General features: G+C 38.7%; 1 protein-coding gene across 10 annotated transcripts in view; it reads right to left on the bottom strand.

Moving 5' to 3' along the window:
* Nucleotides 1-2272: 2272 nt before the first annotated feature.
* BBS9 (Bardet-Biedl syndrome 9) overlaps nt 2273-18599 on the bottom strand; it is a 448679-nt gene continuing 432352 nt past the window's right edge. For 7 of the 10 annotated variants that reach the window (XM_045052584.1, XM_045052586.1, XM_045052587.1 and 4 more), the window contains 2 exons: nt 2912-3025; nt 2273-2702 (listed from right to left, as the gene is read on the bottom strand). In XM_045052584.1, coding sequence (XP_044908519.1) covers nt 2671-2702; nt 2912-3025 — 146 coding nt within the window. In that variant the 3' untranslated portion in view covers nt 2273-2670. The remainder of the gene's footprint in view (nt 2703-2911; nt 3026-18599) is intronic. The other 3 variants (XM_045052585.1, XM_019825674.3, XM_006929296.5) reach the window with 1 other exon arrangement.

Below are 18599 nucleotides of genomic sequence, written 5' to 3'. Positions count from 1 at the left end.
CACAGGAAAGAGATAATAGACAATCGTTATTAAAGATTGAAATACTAGTGCCAAAATAATAGGAGTTAACAATTATTTATGTCTTGATATTTAAAAAGCCACTTCAAAGGGTAACGTAATTCTTGGCTGTTAGCAGAAACACTTTATGTATGTTTTTAAATCATACTAACATCAGGGGTAAAAGACATAATTTAAATTTACGTAACGTAAATTCAGAAATTTTTTTAAGCATTTTAAATCATGAATCAAATTATTTTATCATTTTATTTTATTTTATTTTTTAACGTTTATTTATTTTTGAGACAGAGAGAGACAGAGCATGAACGGAGGAGGGTCAGAGAGAGGGAGACACAGAATCTGAAGCAGGCTCCAGGCTCTGAGCTGTCAGCACAGAGCCCGATGTGGGGCTCGAACTCACGGAGCGCGAGATCATGACCTGAGCCGAAGTCGGCCGCTTAACCGACTGAGCCACCCAGGTGCCCCTATTTTATCATTTTAGAACTTATATTTGATATTTGATAATGTTGAAAAGGTTAATTAGTAACTTCTTTCCTTTTGGCAGCTAGTAAAATGCAAATGATAATAAATTAGATTTCTCAAAATATATGTATGCTATATGTATATAGAGTTCTGTACTAGTGATTCAAATAAAAAATAAAACTATCTGGTCAAGTAATTGTGCCAATAGACTTAAGATACTGATAATGATTTCCAGGAAAACATTTTACAAATATACTTCTTAACAGAAAAATTCTCAGTATGACATGTAATTGTAACAACAAAAGTCACCTTAAACTCCCAAACCAGAGATAAGAAACCTTTTGAATTTGGACTGGTAGTCACTCTCCCACAGGATAGAACAATAATGGAGGGCATATACAGAAGGAAATCAATGGAGGAGGGATTTGAGAGAGAGAGAAAGCACTACATTCATGTATGTTTAAAGTAACCCTTTAATGAAACAATATGCTTCGGTTTTGTATCACAGGAAATAAAGGGAAAGAATCAAAAGGCGAAGGGAAAGAATTGGGGGAGTAAGTGAAGGGAGAGAAAAACTGATCAAGGCACATGAATGTAGAAACACAAAAGAAAAAGAAAGAGTTGAAGGCAGAAGGACACGTACAAACAAGGTATGACTCTCAAAAAAAAGAAAAAATAGAACAGAGATTAGCACTAGCACATATGCATAGCACAAAAACAACCACAGAAAACAAACATACAAAAGAAAAGAAAAAATAGAGAGAAAAAGAGAGAGACATAAGACAGAAACACATTTTAAAGAAGTAATATACTTGTCTTGTAACCTTTCTTGAATGAAGCTGTTAAAGATGACCAGAAATGTAGCGTTTTTGTAAGTATAGTCACATGCGGAGCCATGACATCTTCTACTGGTCCCCACAGGCTGGGTGACGTTAACCTAATGGTTATTCTCATCCAAAGGTTAAAAGTTGTCCACTTCCATGCATGACAATTAATAATATTTTATCTTCTGCTGCATCTCCTAAAAAAGAACGCTAGAAATAATAAATAATACATCCTCTTCAATTTTTTAACATTTCACTTATAGGAAAACCATGAACTGTATTCCCCCTTTATACTGACAGAGGCATTCCAAAACTGGCACATATTTTGGTTTACATAAATCAGTCTTGCAACTGTAATTTTAACTGGAAATTGCCAAAATCTCTTTTATTTCTTGCATATTGTAATGAGTGAATTTTTTTACAACCTGAATTTTTTTTAAGTTTTTTTTTTTTTATTTTTTATTTATTTATTTATTTATTTTTGAGAGAGAGAGACAGAGGGCAAGTAGGGGAAGGGCAGAGAGGGAGACACAGAACCTGAAGCAGGCTCCAGGCTCCCAGCTCACAGCACAGAGCCCAACACGGGGCTCCAACTCACAAATCATGAGATTATGACCTGAGCTGAAGTCGGCCTCTCAACCAACTGAGGCACTCAGGCACCCCTATAACCTGAATTTCTAAAAGGTGCCACCATGGGGTAATGAAAAGAGGATGTTAATGTACTGCATTCCTATAAAATATTTGAAAATTTTCATACAATTCTAAAAACTTACTTTCTTCCATTTTTAGCATAATAAATAAATCATATAAAAATTCTGTAGTTTACTTTATATATAAAACAATCATATTTGAGTCTTACCGGGAGTGGAGTAGCAAAGTTTTCAGTTCCTTTCCGTTTCTTTCCTTTGAAGAAATAACGTGGACAAACCATCTATATAACCCTCTAGTTAGAAATCAAATCCAAGATATTGTTGGACAATGAGATGCTTTATTAAATTTGATACATTTACTATATAAGAATTCTGTGAAAAGAATGGGGGTATCAAATTACTTTGGATCTAGGCCTCTGCATTATAAAGTCTGTCCCCAAAAGATGTCCTCTCACTATATCCGATGGCTGCAAGCATACAGATGACCAAAAGCAGCAATATTTTTCCCACCTAGGTTTCAACTGACTTGCCCTGGGTATTACAAATCCTCCTAGCACAATAAGAAAAAAATCCCAATCCCCAGTCTACATATCATCTCCAAGCAGGTGAGATGGATGAAGCACCGGGCCAGCCCTACATTTGTGCTTGGCCTGAGGTCCACACAGGATCAGCCTTGGGAAAGCCATCTTCCCCTCAACCAGACAACTCTACTTGAACTATTCCGAGACTCCTTGGAGGGGTGAAACTTCTGGAAAAAAGAAAGAGGGCAAGAGAGAGAGAAAAGGTTTGAATATTGAAAGGAGTATACAAATGATCAAATTCAGCTGCACCAGTGCTGAGGCGAAGGATGAAGTTGGAAAACAAGCAGCTTTGCAAAATGCTCTCTGGTATGACAAGAACTGACCAGAGTGCCACTGTCCCTGACATATCATTGGTGAAGACCACCCATTTTCTTACCAGGCAAGGGCGTCTCTACAATGAGGTGCTTGTGGTTGGTAAACAGTTCAGTGGAGTCTTGCTCTATTGATCTTTCTTCTAAGTCTGATTCTGGGATGGTAGTACAGCCACCTACTTGGAAAAATACAGACAGTATTTTAAGCAATATGCAGGAAAATCTGCCTCTCCACACGGCAACCACAGCTTGCCGCAGCTTAAAAACGTGCCAATCATAAAGATAACAAATGATGTGACAATAATCTTCAGGAGCAGACCAAAAAGAATAATCTTAAATGTCTCTCTTTTTGGTGAAAATACAAGGAATGAGTTATTGCCCCCAAAGACATATTATGCCAATATCACTTAGCAACAGCAGCAATGGTGTTGCCTTTAAATTTATTTTTTTTTTAAGTCAGAAAGGACAAAACCTATTGCATATGTGATATCATAATATAATGGCGCCCCAGCAGGAATTCTCTTTAATACCACAGCATCAGAAACTATAAAAAACAAAGCACATTGACCACGAGGGAATAAAACCTTTCTTGAGCAAAGAGGAAGGGTGCTGGTATTCTGAGACGGTGATTGTGGTGGTATTTCTCTGGAATTTGAGTCTATCCCTGCATCCCAGCACTTCACAGCACAGACACAAACACTTCATAATTCAGCAGCAAAGCCATAAGCTGCACTGTGGAAGCTTTCAATTCCAAGGCAATTCCACAGTGACTTGAGGATGAGCCAGCACCACTGCACTTCTAAAATATTGGGTATAAGTCGTTTGATTTTATTCACCAAAATCTTGTAGGGGAAACTCATGTGAGAATTTCTTGACTATATCTGCAACTTGATTTGACTAATTTGCCATCATTTCCTGGAAAGGTATTGACATGCTGTATACTATACATATTTTTTTCCAAAGCCATTCTTCTTGTTAATGAAGTGTGAATTTTTTTTTCCTTTTCTGAGGCTTCTCACGCAGAGTCCAAAGCCTCTGTACTCAAGTTTGGCTTTATGTAGGAGGGGGTTTATGAGGAAAAAGAGGGTATCTCAGCACTGATTTGTAAACCACATCCTTCAAATGAAGAGGAAGTGGCATGAAGTTCTCCAAGTCTGAAGGAGAACACACCTTACCATTCATCTCTCTGCATCAACTCTGAAAAAGAAACCAATGCCCAGGGAAACTTGAAAGAAAAGCATCTCCACATTCATAAAATAAGAATCAGAGGTAACCTCAGAGGTTCCCCAGCAGGAAATGTTAGAATTCTTCATCAGTGCAATGGAACTTGCCCGGCTATATCTGAAAATGGCATGGGCCCCATCCAAAAGGAGGACCAGACTTATTTTTAATCTCTTTCCAAAGTCTGTAGATCATGGTAACAATAACTATCATTATTAAGTACTAAGTGCTAGAAACTCTGTCCATATTATCTCATTTAGTTCCTAGAAACTATGAAATAGATACTATTATTCTCATCTTACACATAAGAAAACTGAGATCTCACGAGATGCAGTAACTTGCCAAGGTCATACAGCTCCTAAGGAGTAAGACGGAACTCATACCCAAGTTGATGACTCCTAAAGCCCATGTTATCTAACCACTTACTTTATGGCTCTCAGTTGCAGCATTAGCCAAAGAGATACTGTGGCTGCAGGTCTCAGTGAGGCTTTATCCCCCATGGCAATCCACTGAGTGTGGCTGCCAGGAGTGCTGTTTAGAGTGTTGTGAGGCCAGGGCAGGCCCCAAGCTGCTGGGACCTTGAAGAAGACCAAGAAATACCATCCTTCTTCGCCTCTTGGCCCCTCATCCAATTGAGGGGGGAAAAAAAGGGTATGTAGGGTGAGGGAGAAATACTTCTCTAAGACTAATGATAGGGAAGAACAGAAAGAAGGGATGTGCTCCCTGCAGAACAGAACCTGATCTTAAGAAAAAAGGACCAAGAATGGTTTGGTTTCTCATTGTAAAGTCAAAAATCAGGTTAAGGCATCTCTGGGGCAGTGGAAGGGAGGAAGTAGGGTGAGGCCAGGAATGTTCTACTCATGTAGCTATCCTCACACACAAGGAAACTTCAGGCATGGGGAAGAAGTGTACCCAGCTAACAGATGGGAAGAGTGCAGTGATCAGTTAGTGGTATCTGCCATGTTTGTGGAGAGAGGTAGGGCTCCACTGATTAATTAGTGTCCACCTTTTATTCTAGCTGACTCAATATTGAGGCAACACAGACGATAAAGACCTCCCAAATCCCACTGCAGGGCTGATTAGTCACTTGCCCTGGGAATCCCATCCCCCCTTTTTGGAGATGCCTCCATGCAGCCATATGGACCAACCATATGCCCAGAGTTTCTGCCCTCCCAGCTTGGAAGAAACAATAAGGTATGGGATCTGGAATTTTGACCAATGGGAAACGGGAGAAGGGAAAAAGAGGGAAGAAAATTCCCCTCCTGCTTCTCCTGGGTAGACTCTGAACTATTATTTCACTTTTGTCAACCCCTAGAAAAGTGCCTCCCTGTGCAGGGTAGATGTACCTGCTGGGTCTCTTCCCTTTGTTTTACATCACATATTTCCTTGATCCCCTGGCCTTTTTCCTCATCCCTGAGTTTGCCAAATAAACCATCACTTTAATCCTTGCCTCGGGCTATGATTTATTGTAAAAATCATTGATACTGGAAGTAGTTCTAAAAAGCTGGCCTTCAACATCGAATTTTGAGGTTAGAATGCCCATCTATGTGAAAGAAATAGGGGCTCTGTGACTGGAGATAAACAGGATGGGAATAACCCTGTTACGTAATTATGTAAGTTTTCATCCATGGCTAACTAGAATGAAGTGCATGTAGAGGTCAAGAATGACAGATCAAATAGCTGTGGAGTGGAAATATTTATAATTATAAGCATACCAGAATAGGGTGGCTGCTTCTGATGACTAGATATCCCAGAAAAATAGAAAATGGCAAAGTTTGGGGGAGCTCATAGGCAATGAAAGGCACATCCAGAAAGTCAGAAGCCTACTTTGGCCTTGCTAATTTAAGTGAGATCATTGGACCCACAGCACTGGATATCACCAAGGAGCCTTTTAGAAATGCAGAATCTTAGGCCTCACCTCGCAGTTACCGAATTTGAATCTGCTAAGAAGGACAGATGAATATATCTGATGAGATTTTCATTAGGAAAAAAAAAATATTTGTTTGTTAAAAACTTAAGAGTAAGCAGTAAAATAACAGAAATAAAGTATAAAACTTCCAGACTAACAGAGACCCTCTGAAGCCTATCCGTGGAAGTGGAGCCTGGTTTCCACAGACACTAGATGAAGTGCCCTTGGCTTAGAGCCTGTCCCATCAAAGGATAAGGGAAAGAAAAACCACAGCTGGATGAAATCATCCAAACACACATGGTGTGTGCAACACATAAGAGCCAACAGGCAAAAGCAAGTGAGAGCCGGGGATCTCCTGATCTGGAAATCATAGTCCTATGGACCTAGTGTGTGCTGGGCAATTGGCTATGAATTTTCAATGCATTAGCTCACACAATCCTCAGACAACCCTATCAAGAAGGGTTTATTGGCCCCATTTTATAATTATAAATGTATTGATATTAATTTGTGTTTTTTACTCAGCTTTCCCTCCCCTGTTCCTCTTTCCACAAAGTTTCCGCAGGCCATTTTGTGCTTCCCTGCTTCAGAAATTTGTACTGGGGCCAAATCAAAAGTCCACTGAACATACCTTCTTTTCTAGCCTTGGTCTTCCATGACCTGAGCTCACTGAAGATATGAAAGTGCCTCTGGGGAAAGATTTTCTCTAGTAATTCAGAGGATTAAAGAGACCCAGGCTGGACGACCCCAAGGGAGCAAGGCATCAAGGGATGGAGTCATCAACACAAGGAGGGCTGGGCATCAGGAGCCCCAAACTCAGCAAGGACTCCCTTATGCACCAGGCCTCTGCTGTGGGGTTAGGCAATGAGGCTGTTGACAGTACTGCGGCCTCGTTTTCTGAGTCCCATATGGAGATAGGAGCCAAGGAAGGTGGGGTGGGCAATAATAACTGAGACTAATTTTCCCACCTTCCTGCTAGGAAAGAAAATAAAATAAAACTTTTGACATTTTTTGCATCCCTCACTTAGCTTTGCAACACTAAGTGTCAGGCCTGCTAGAAAGTCTCAATTAATTAAATGTAAACCTAGAGATTACATCATTTGCCAAAGGTCACACAGCAAGTCTACATGAGCTGTAGTCTAGCTCTTTCCATTGCAGCCATGCTTCTCAAAAGGACCAGTTTTTAAAATCTCCAACCTAAACAAACTACTAAAGTACTTTTCTAAAATGTGATAACAATAAAAGGAATTACTAGAAAAACGAAATGAATAAAAAAGCAACCCTCGTCCATTAGTAGTAGATTCAATCTTTGAAAAGTACTCTGTCAGTTGCTGCAAGTTTCTAAACACTTACTCTAGATTTTAGGTAACAAAACATGTGCAGGCAGATGCCAGTCTTCTGGCCACAAGTTATGATCTACCTTAATTAATATGATATACAGAATTAGAGAAATAATAATTCAGCAAACTCCCAATTATCTAAAGTTCAGATAGCCAGAAAACTCATTTTGGCAACAGGGGCTTATCACAACTTATGTATCTCTGTTTTCCTCAAATATCTGGCTGGCAGTTCTATCAATGCAGTGTCCAGGGCAGTCCCCTTCTCCCTGTCAGTGGAGGGTGTCCAGGTTCCCCAATTCCTACTGCTGTCACAACTATGGGAATCTACTTCTATTTCTGTACTCTTGTATAAGAGGAGCTTCATTAAGAGAATCTGGGATCAGGAGTTGGAGTTCTTAGTACATATTCATAAGAGAGCAATGTTGTAAGTGGTAGGTTACTCCTGCAGGTAAAATTTTAAAACATGAAGCATGTATGATGAATTATGAACCATCAGCATAGAAGCATTTGAAACAAGATGGTTTATAAATTGGAGATTACATGTTTAGGAGGATGTTTTTGAGGACTTTTACCATGCTGCCTATTTCTCTGAACTGTTAGCGAATTATGTGCAAGCTCATTTGTGTTAACCACACCTATATGTAAAAATTTAGTTTTTTGCAAGTTAATAACACATTAACACATATAGCAATCCCCATGTATCCAGAAAATTATTTATGTAGAAAACCTTACCTAAAATTCCAAATAGGAGTTCACCCTTTATTTATAAAGATAATTCAATTCTAGGTTGTTGTTTTTTTTTTAGGGAGTCCAAACTATCCTCAAACATATTCCTGAATTTAAAAGCAAATTATCAGATGGTTGAACTTCTTCCTTATCAGGTGGAATACATTTTCTCAACAAGGGAATTCTCCAACACTAAGGAATTTCTACCCACTGTCAGAAAAGTAAACAAATAAAAATAATGATAAAAAAAAAAAGACCCTTGGGCCCTATCTGTAGGTTGCTACTGTGGCATTAATTATAAAACTTATAGAGTTCAAAGGTCAAGATAGGGGGCCAGGAAGAAACAAATGGGACTATCATCTAGAATACCACATAGAGATCAAAATCAGAATGTAAGGTAAGCATTGGTAGGCTGACAAAGGTGTAACCAGCTAGCTGTCACAAAAGAAAAGCAATCTGTAGTGTCTGCCCATTTCCATGGTGTCAATACTCCCATCACGGCCAATTTCAAGTAAGCAAGGTGACATCACAAGTAAGGCGCTTGGCAGAGCGGCACAGGACCTCACAATTAGATAGCACTTTCACCATACAGACTCTGTAGACACCAACCTCAAGAGCACAGATAATAGTAAGCTGCAGTAAAATATTAGTGAAGAGTTTTGAGGTATATTACCTTTGTTCTTAATACAATGTATTTGATTATACATTTACATAATTTAGTTTTTAATAATGCCTGAATTTATCAACGAGCTCACAGAATTCCTAAAAATTCAACAATTGGCTGCCACGAGCTAGTGAGAGCCAGCTCTAGCACTGAAAGTTGGCATGGTATACGAGATTTAATGTTATGTTTTGAGCCCTCAATTCAAACTGTGGCACAGCATTTATGAGCCAACCAACCCTCTGGAGCAAGTTATTTCATTTAAATGAGCCTCAGTTTCCTTATGTATAAAATAGAGACTATGGCATTCCTACTTCATTAGAGAGAAATTGATGAGGGCGTATAAGTGCCTGGCACACTGAAAAACACAACTAAGTTTTGACTATTTATTTTCAGATCAAAGTTAGGAACTCTAAAAGAAGAGTAAATAGGCCAAGATAAAAGTCCCTAAAGGTGGGAGTCTGAAAGGGCAGGTTCACACAGGCTGATGCACGAATGGGTCAAAGACACAGCTCTGCAGCAAAAAAGAAAAGTACACAGAAACCTTAAACACATGGCCACCTCTGAAGTTGACTACTCTATTTTACTCATGCCCTATCTTACATATTTCCTTCTATTTGATTAGCTGAGTTTGAACATTTGATTTTACCCCCAGGTGAATCCTGGTGGCCCAGCTTACCTGCCTCACTATCCACCTTATAACCCAAATAGCCTAAACCAGGGGTTGGCCAGATAGCAAATATTTTTTAAGGTCTGCAGGCCATCTGATCTTTGGTACAACTACTCAATTTTGCCACTGAAGTGTAAATGCAGCCAAAGACAATATGTAAACATGAATGAGGCCTGGTTGTGTTCCAACAAAACTTGATTTACTAAAATAGGCAGGAGGCCATATTTGGCCTATGGACCATAAATGGTTTGCCAACCCCTGGCCTAATCCAAGGCTCACAGAAAGCCACTCTTCATACAGTATCCAGAGGCATTTAACACTGGTAGATCACCTTATAGTATTACTATAATAACTGGAAGAAGGAGGAGGAGGATGAAGAGGAAGAGGATGAAAAGGAGGAGAAAGAGAAGTAGTAGTTTAAAAGCATATTTTTTCCAGGGCGCCTGAGTGGCGCAGTGGGTTGAGTGTCTGACTTGGGCTCAGGTCATGATCTCAACAGTTAGTGATATCTCATGGTTCATGAGTTTGAGCTGTTGTCACTGCAGGGCCCACTTCGGATCCTCTGTCCTTCCCTCTCTGCCCCTCCCCTGATCTCTCTCTCTCTCTTTTTAAAAAAATAAGTAAACACTTTAAAAAAAGCATATTATTTTCCCTATTGCTGCAGTGTTCTTTTGGTTTGAGCAGTGATAAATTATTTTTTTAAGAGACTACTTTTCAGAATTATTTTAGATGTTCAGAAAAATTTAGCAGATAGTACAAATTTTCATATATCCTCTGCACAGTTACCCCTATTGTGATAACTTGCGTTAGTATTGTACAGTTGTTATGATCAGTGAACCAATTATTGTTGACCATAGTCCACAGTCCATTCAAATTTTCCTTAGTTTTTACCTAGTATCTTATTTCTGTTTCAAGGTCCCATCTAGGACACCAAATGACATTAGTAGTTATGTCTCCTTTGGCTCTTCTTGGTTGTGACAGTTTCTCAGATTTCCCCTTGTTTTTGATGGCCTTGACAGTTTTGAGAAGGATTGGTCAAATACATTACAGAATGCCCTTCTACTGGCATTTGTCTGATGTTTTTCTCATGATTAGACTGGGGAAAATTTTTTATAGGAGGTTTCTTTTTATAAATTTTTAAGGTTTCCAATATTTTAGAATTGTCTTCAGGTGTTTATCTTTCCTTCTATCAAAAGTGAAAGTTGAGTAGGCAGTGAATGGAGCGGCCACTGAAGAGGAAAGAGGCCAACCGTGAGGCTTAACCTAGACTGTGAAGTTCACAGTAGTGGACCAGGCTGGATCTGGCTGCAGCACCCAGGGCAGAATATCAGTTGCTCCATGTGTAAAAACAGAGAACTATCGGGAGGATTACATGAGACCACGTACACCTGCTACAGTGCTCAGCACACAGTCCACTTTATCACCTCTGCCCTCTATGAATTTTTTTTTTTGGCATAGATGTACATTCTGCACCACTTTTGTGGAATCAAAGAACTTCAGCTTTCAGTTCAACCGCCTTCATTTAATAGATATCAAAACAGAGGCTCAGAGATTGTAGTTCATGCCCCGAATGTCCCAGAGCGAGTTCTGATTCCCCTGCTTCCTACACCACTAGAGCTTTCTCAAGAACACCTCCTTTTCCAGAAAGATCTCAATGGATTTGTTTGTGTGTTGGCAGTCTTAACTAGTACTTCCTTTCAATGATACAGAAAATCCAGCAGGTTGGCAAGCTGTTCTTTGGGTATATTTTAGGACTTTGCTGATTTATTTTCTTGCTACAGTGACCTTTGCAGTCAATTAGGTGTATGGGTGAGAATGTTCCATTCCTTCAGGGAGGAAAAAAATCTTTTCTTCTTTTTTCTTCATATATGAAAGAGAAATCAAACAAGGTGACACTGAGAATCACAAACGACCCCAGACGCTGCTCTGACTTGCCAGCCAAAGAATTGTCTGTTTATGTGGCCTGAACTGCTACTAAGAATTAAAAACAGCAGAAACCTCAAATATACACAAGTGATATTTTTCATTTAATCAAGATTTAGTTGGTGGATAGAGTGTTTTTTGAGGCTAACATTCAGATTTCATTTCAAAGGTTTATAATTCATGCGAAGTGTGGGGAATGGGTACTTTGAAAAGAATATTTCACTACTTTAAATATGAGGTGTTTCCCAAAGAGACTATGAGTAGTTTAAAATTTCTCTACAAATATAGCCATTGGGAAATGTTTTATTCCTTATCCCCCCCCCCCTCGTCTCTTTATCTATTTACGTGTGTGTGCGCGCGCGCGCGCGCGCACGTGTGTATGAACACATACAAGCACACAGGCATATAGACATGTATAGGAGTTTTCCTGATAATTCTCCTTTAGTGCATTCATTCCTGTTTTTATTTTTATTTGTCTGTTTGTTATTTTTAAGTAGGTTTCACACCCAGCACAGATCCGATTGTGGGGCATGAACTCACCACCCTGAGATCAAGAACTGAGCTGAGATCAAGAGTCAGATGCTAAACCAACTGAGCTACCCAGGCACCCCCTAACTGTTTTTAAATATATTTTTTTCTAACCCAAGGACAATGTAAGCTTAGAAAGCCAAGTATCCTACTGTATGTTTGTGTAGTGATTTTAGCTGAGTATTTGGAAACTTTTAGGCAAAGTTTGGCCAGTGGAAGGAAGGCAGCAGGTAGAAGAAACAGGGAGACAGAGGATGAAAAGGAAAGGGGACGGGAAAGGATGAGTCACCAACATAGTCTATGATTCTGTGTACACATTCCTATGTAAGATATTTGGGGTATCTAATTGAAGGTGTAGATGATCAACTATTTGAGCATAAAAAATACATTAGCAGTTAAGAAAATGTAATGAAAAACAAGAGGTGTATAGCTAGGAAGAGTCATGGATAAAACACAGATTAAGGACTTACATAAGGGCTGTGGTGGAGATAAAAAGCAAAAATCTCTAATGGAAAAGTGGGGCTACACTTCCCCTGATCAATCCTCCACTGACCTCTCCTCTTCCAAATTGAACTTCAGATCAAAGTGTCTGGTCTGCCCCATACTTGGACTTAACCTTTCCTTAAGAGTACATCAAAATTGGTAAGGCGATGCTGGTTGGAAACTGTGTGTGTGTGTGTGTGTGTATGTGTGTAACTCTGTTCTGTGCTTAAGAGCCATTCTGGGTTTAGAAAGGTGCTCACTGAACAAATGTGTTCCAGAAAAACAAAGCATATTCATATGTGTATATACACATATATTCATATGTGCATATGTATATATATATACACATATGTATATATATACACACACATATATATACATATATATATGATTGTTAACATACATCAAAATACATCTTGGAAAGAAAGAATGTACTGTACTGCTGAGCACGATAAATCAGGTTGATATCATATGATGATGCTGCTACAAATAAAGGAGGAACTGGAGGACATAAGTCCATATCTTTCTCATCTCCACCCTCCCATTCTGCGCTTCTCTGCCCTTTACTTTGTTGTAATGTGGAATCACCCAACCCTTAACCTGGTCCAATTTTATAGTTTCAAAATTCAGCAAAGCAGAAGAAGAAAATGCCCTTCTATTTAGTCCTAGGTGTCCAGTTCCAACATACACTATTTGTTTTCCTATGATCTGTTTCACCCATTCTACAATATTTTTTCTCCCAGTATTTGCAGATGCCATGCTGACCATGTCGGCAGTAGCTCATCCACCGGCAACAGAAATAATGGCTACCCAAGAGAGGCAGGTGAAGGTCATTGTAATGTGTGTCTGACATGACGACCTATGGAATGTTTGGGAATCCAATTCAGCTATTTAATAAGCTTTGATCCCCCCACACACAGTGAGAATTTGAAATGTGTTCAAGACTATGCATGTACCTATGTTTGAAAATATTTCCATTTCACACCTCACAGCAGAGACCAAGTGTGTGAATAAAAGGGAGTCTAATATATTTTAAGAGGTCTAGCATGTGTCTCAACAAGTTTTAAAATCCCCATAAAGGCTAAATACTAAGTCCCTTGGGGCATAAGGGCTCCAGTCAGAGAGTCTGGACTTAAGAGAGCAGGGTGCTCCTGGCATTAAGATGTTTCCACAACTTGAATAATGATAGGTGTCCAAGTATTCTTTTAGCTGGACCACCATTTATAATTTAGGTCCACTTGCTACAGAGAATTAAGAAACACAGGACCATAGCCGTTTTCATCCATTGATAATTATGTAAACAGAATGTACCAAGCAGAAAAAGTCTTATTTACAAAAAACCAAGCACAGTCCATAAATCCTACAGATTGGAATGGATCCAGGTTAAGAATTTCTCCAGATGTCAGTCTGTAAACAGGGTTTCATAAAGTGAATTCCCCAATTAATTGTTGGCAAGAGTGATCTTTACACTACACACATGCATTATGACCCCCTACCATATGTAGGTGAATTGTTGTCTGGCCCTATAGATCATTAATCAGTTGTGACACAACTCAGGAGAAAGAATCTGGGGTTAGCACAACTTCTGATATGGAAAGAAGATACCATAAAATTACTGCTCAGGAACTCAGAGCTGAAGGAAATGAGAACTCTTCCTATTTATTTGCATTACATCTGTTTTTCTAACACATTTAGTTCTTAACCTGGAGCACTTGGAAAGACACACACCCAGTAAGAACATAAACATGAACCTTAAAAAAAAATGAAAAAAACCTACCCACTATTTTGTTAAAGTATCCAATCATAATGTTTTCCCACATGTTAACAAGGCTATTAAATCCTCCAAACAGGAATACAAAAGTATTACCCAGCCATTGTGAGAAGGTGGGGAAGAAGAGAAAGTTAATATTTGTTTTTCCTTGCCAGTTGATCAATGTCTGGAGCACTCTGCAATGAAATACAAGATCTATTGTCTTTCAACTAGATCTTTTCTATACTGATAAGTACAGTATTTTCTTGTTCAAAAAGGTGATTGTGGTTTTTAATTTCCATTTTGTTTCTAAACCCTAAGGAAATCCAATGTACAACTGGAAAGAGACATGATTTTAAGACATTTCCATTTCAAATACTTTCCTCTCCTAACTCCCACTTCAGAGACTAACTCTCTCTCAAAAGTACACACGCACAAATAAAACATTATAGCCACAGTTGAGAAAGAAAGGAAGCCAATAGTTCTGCAATAATAATTTCTTTTAAAAAATGAAATGAAATAGTAAGAGCATAACTTTACTCTGCCTGGACACCACATAATAAGAGAGCCAGTGTTCTTCACAGCTTCCCTCTTGCATCAAGTGGCTGTTAATTCCCCCAATGACCCTGGCAACATTTCTTCAACTTAATTTTCTTTCCACAACCCAATTAAAAGCCATAATCCTGACCAAATTGTGTTGTTTTTAATAATTACAGAGTCTAGGTGGTGATTATGAAATGAAGAGTTCAGTTGGGTCACTCCGGCTACAAACAGAGAAAAGAGAAAAGAGCCCAATGGCTCTGGAGAGTGTCTGTTTCATCATATTCTTCACATACAATGAAAAACCTGAATAAACCCTCAGGACTCATTCCAAAGCAACTTTATTGTCTAGTGATATATTTCTGTAATTGTCCATTAAATAATGTCATTTCTTGCAGTAAAGGGAAATGTACACAGGATGGTAAGTTAGCCCACTGATTGCAGAGAGGGGCATCCTGAAAAGGGGAGTGGCAAGGCAAATACCAGTGTATCTTGAACAAAGTTACATATGTCTGGGCCTTAGTGTCCTTTTCCCAGAAAAGCAGAAAATACAGCACTTACCTCATGAGAGAAAAAGATTAAGCTAGTTAATGTCCGTAATAGAGTTATCACAAAGCCTGGCAAACGGTAAGCTCCCAATAAATAAATGTTAGCTATTATTTTCATGATTAACCCCAAACATACATTAGTCATTACAGTTACAGCCCATTACACATGAAACTGCAAGCCATGAGGACAGCACAAATTTTTATTTGACAATCTAAAAAACGCTCAAGTGAAAACTGAAGATAGGGTAAGCAGACCAATGGTGGAATGCTTCCAGCTGGACCCAGTGGCCAATACCAAAACTGTCAACATGGCATTAAAATAGTTCACTTGAAAACAGTGCATGCATTCCTTTTAAGATGAAATAAATTAATATAACACTGTATGTTAACTACACTGGAAATGAAATAAAATATAATGAATAAGTAAAATTTTAAAACAATTTTAAAAAGATAACATCACTGATTAAGTTTCTGCCATAGATAACTACTCTTCTGAGATCACAAGGAATTTTTTAAAAAAGGCTCACATGATGACATGATCATCATCATCATCATCACCGTCATTATCATCAGGGGTGCATAATCACATTCATTGTTTTCTATTTACCAGCAGTGCCATTATTACTGAGAAACGCAAACCCACAAGATAACATGACATAAATGGATGAAACATTAAGATAAAAGGGTAAAAGAGTGGTAGGTTTGCTTTCTCATGGGAAATTGAAATGGCCAGCAGATGAACCTTAAAAGAGGAAGTCTGCTGACCTAGTGTTACTAAACATAGGAGGCAGCCAAGGAGCGAAGGAATAAAGCAACGTATTTAAATGTATGCCTTGAAGGAAGCAAACAGCAATTATTTTTATATGACTTTAATTCTCCTAGTGAATACTTTATAGGTGTTGGCAAGTCCTTCTGGAAAAGGAAGGGATTATTAATGAAGGATTCAGTGGCAACTGCTCACCAGTGCTCTACGAAATCGTGCTTAACAAAGAGTCATTTAGTTCATCCCTCATCTCTAAAGATATAGAAATTTTAAGATCCTTAAAAAAACAGCAAAGTATTACATTCATATATGCAGTCCTTTCTATTTCAGTTTCTAGATGATTTTCTAGCCTGCAAGGTAAAAACAAATAAGCTTCCCATGGGGAAATAAACACATAGGGAGAAGGAGGTAATTATTTTTCTCTTATGCAAAGAGTAGGTACCGAATATATACACTATAATATAGACAGAGATTCAAAAAGAAATTCATGAAACTTGAGGAAACACATAGGAAACAGTGCTTTAAAAAGTTATCTTTGAAGACTGTTCTACCACATGATTCCAGGATTGCAGCTGGTGGCAGCCCATGAATGTACAGGCTAGTCACTGTAGGGAAATGCCCAGTTGGGTCATGTATTCTATCTTGTTTCCCAAACAGCTTCACCCATCCACTCTAGCATATCCTCATGTCATATGAAATGAAGTCTCTCTGGCTAACGTCTTGCTCTTAAAATTCTCAAGTTACTTCAAGAGCACAACATACTATGCCAGACTGTCTGAGTTCTAATTCCAGACGCACCACTATTAGTTGTTGTTGCTTTTTAATTAGTTACTTAATTTTCCTGATTAGGAGGAAGTGATGGAAACCAAAATTCATTCGATTTTTTACATAATATTATTTACCTTTGCCACAGGGCGGCTAGAAAGTAATTATAGCAGAATGTAGTATAGAAACTCTTATGCCTACTCTCCAGCCCACCACGTTGCTCTGTGAAACAGAAGTGGATTCTCAAAAAGTTCCTTACGTTAGTTGATACTTATCTTTAAGAAGTGAACCTTACTGGATGATAATACATGGAGAATCTGTGAGACCTACTAAGTAGATGCAACAACAAAATGTCCAGCCCAGAAAAGAAGTGAGATCACAGTAGTAATTTGCATGGGAGCTAAAGTTAAAAAGAAGCACTGGGGCACTTGTAATTCTAGTACTTGATAATAGTCATTTGTGGATGAAAGAACTGTAAAGGAAGGTACAAAGACTTCTGTCTGCTTGAGAAATTTCTCAAACCAAATGAAAAAGGATCCATCTTATTTCTACTGGGGCATCAAGTTATAGCCTGGAACAGTTTATTTTTCTCAGGCTACTTCAAATCTAAATGTGCTTTTAAAAGCAAGCCCAATGAAAGATTAGATAAATAATTGGACAATGTTTTTTACACTCTGGTAACATAAACATTTCAAATTCCTCCCTAACTCTTCACTAGCATAAATCTCTAATTCCAGAGAAGGTGAAATATCCTTAAAGTTTAAACATTACTGTGAATTATTCACATTTACCTCCATTTCCATTTTACACTTTTTTTGGCAATAAAAAGCCAGGTTTCGTCCAAGCTATGGTACTATGAGTCTCTTCCAATTGTAAAACAACTTGGACTAACCCCAGCTCTCCTGCCTTTGAAGATGGAACACAGCAGCCCTGCCCAACACTCTTCTTTCTTACCTTCTATGCATCCCGCGCTGCCCTTTTTCAAACCACACCTTTATAAACAGCGGGGAATTGTGAAGCTGTCTGCCTACAACTAACTATGGAAACAATTTTTAAATGGTGTCAAATATAAAGGAGATAGGTTGAAAGAGGTGGTGAGGCAAGAAAACATCAGGGAGAGGAGAGGTCTCTCTGGCTGAAAAAAGGGAGATCCAGAGCAAGACCTTGCTGGGAGAAGCAGCTCACGGGGAATGCCGCAGGGGAAGAAAGGAAGGGAGGCAGAGATGGAGGAAAGCAAAGGGTGTGCAAAGGGCAGAGGGAACGAGGATGGCCAGCTCACAGTACAATCCCTTATTATATAAAACACCAAAGTCACGATCAATAATTGGTAATTATTATAATAAATACTATGAAGACTGAATGACCCAAGGTCAGACAATGAGGCAATGATGATGCTGTTAGGAGTAGAAACTGGGTCTCCCATGCCATGAGCATTTTTCCAGCAAAGCACATTGTAGTGCAGAGAGAAAGACATAAGATGGAAATTGAGGGGGCTTCAAAGAAGTTCAAGGGTACAAGGTAGACACATGCAGTACAGATAGTGCAGGTGACTAAAGACTCCAAACTGTGGGTTCTGAGGAGAAAAAACCGGGTGTAATTTTTGCACAGGAATATGAAAAAGAAGACCATGGTACATGAAGGGACAAAATTAGGGGCTTCTTTATGATAGCTGAATAATAATTATGTTAGTACCATTTTGAGTATTTATTGTGCGCTAGCTATAGTACTACTTCTATACATGTTTGCTCATTTTCAGCAACCTAAAACAGTGGTTATTAGTGTCTCATTTCACAGGTGATGAACCTAGGCTCTAAAAATTGACTTGCTCAAAGTTACACACATTGTGAGAGAATCTGTTATATGCTGACTCCAAAATCCAAGTCTTAAACCATTCTATTATCTTGCTTCTCCCTGACAGAAAGAAAAGAC

This window comes from Felis catus, chromosome A2, assembly GCF_018350175.1.
Source record: "Felis catus isolate Fca126 chromosome A2, F.catus_Fca126_mat1.0, whole genome shotgun sequence".
Lineage (NCBI taxonomy): Eukaryota > Metazoa > Chordata > Mammalia > Carnivora > Felidae > Felis > Felis catus.
This window is presented reverse-complemented; position numbering and strand designations above follow the sequence as displayed.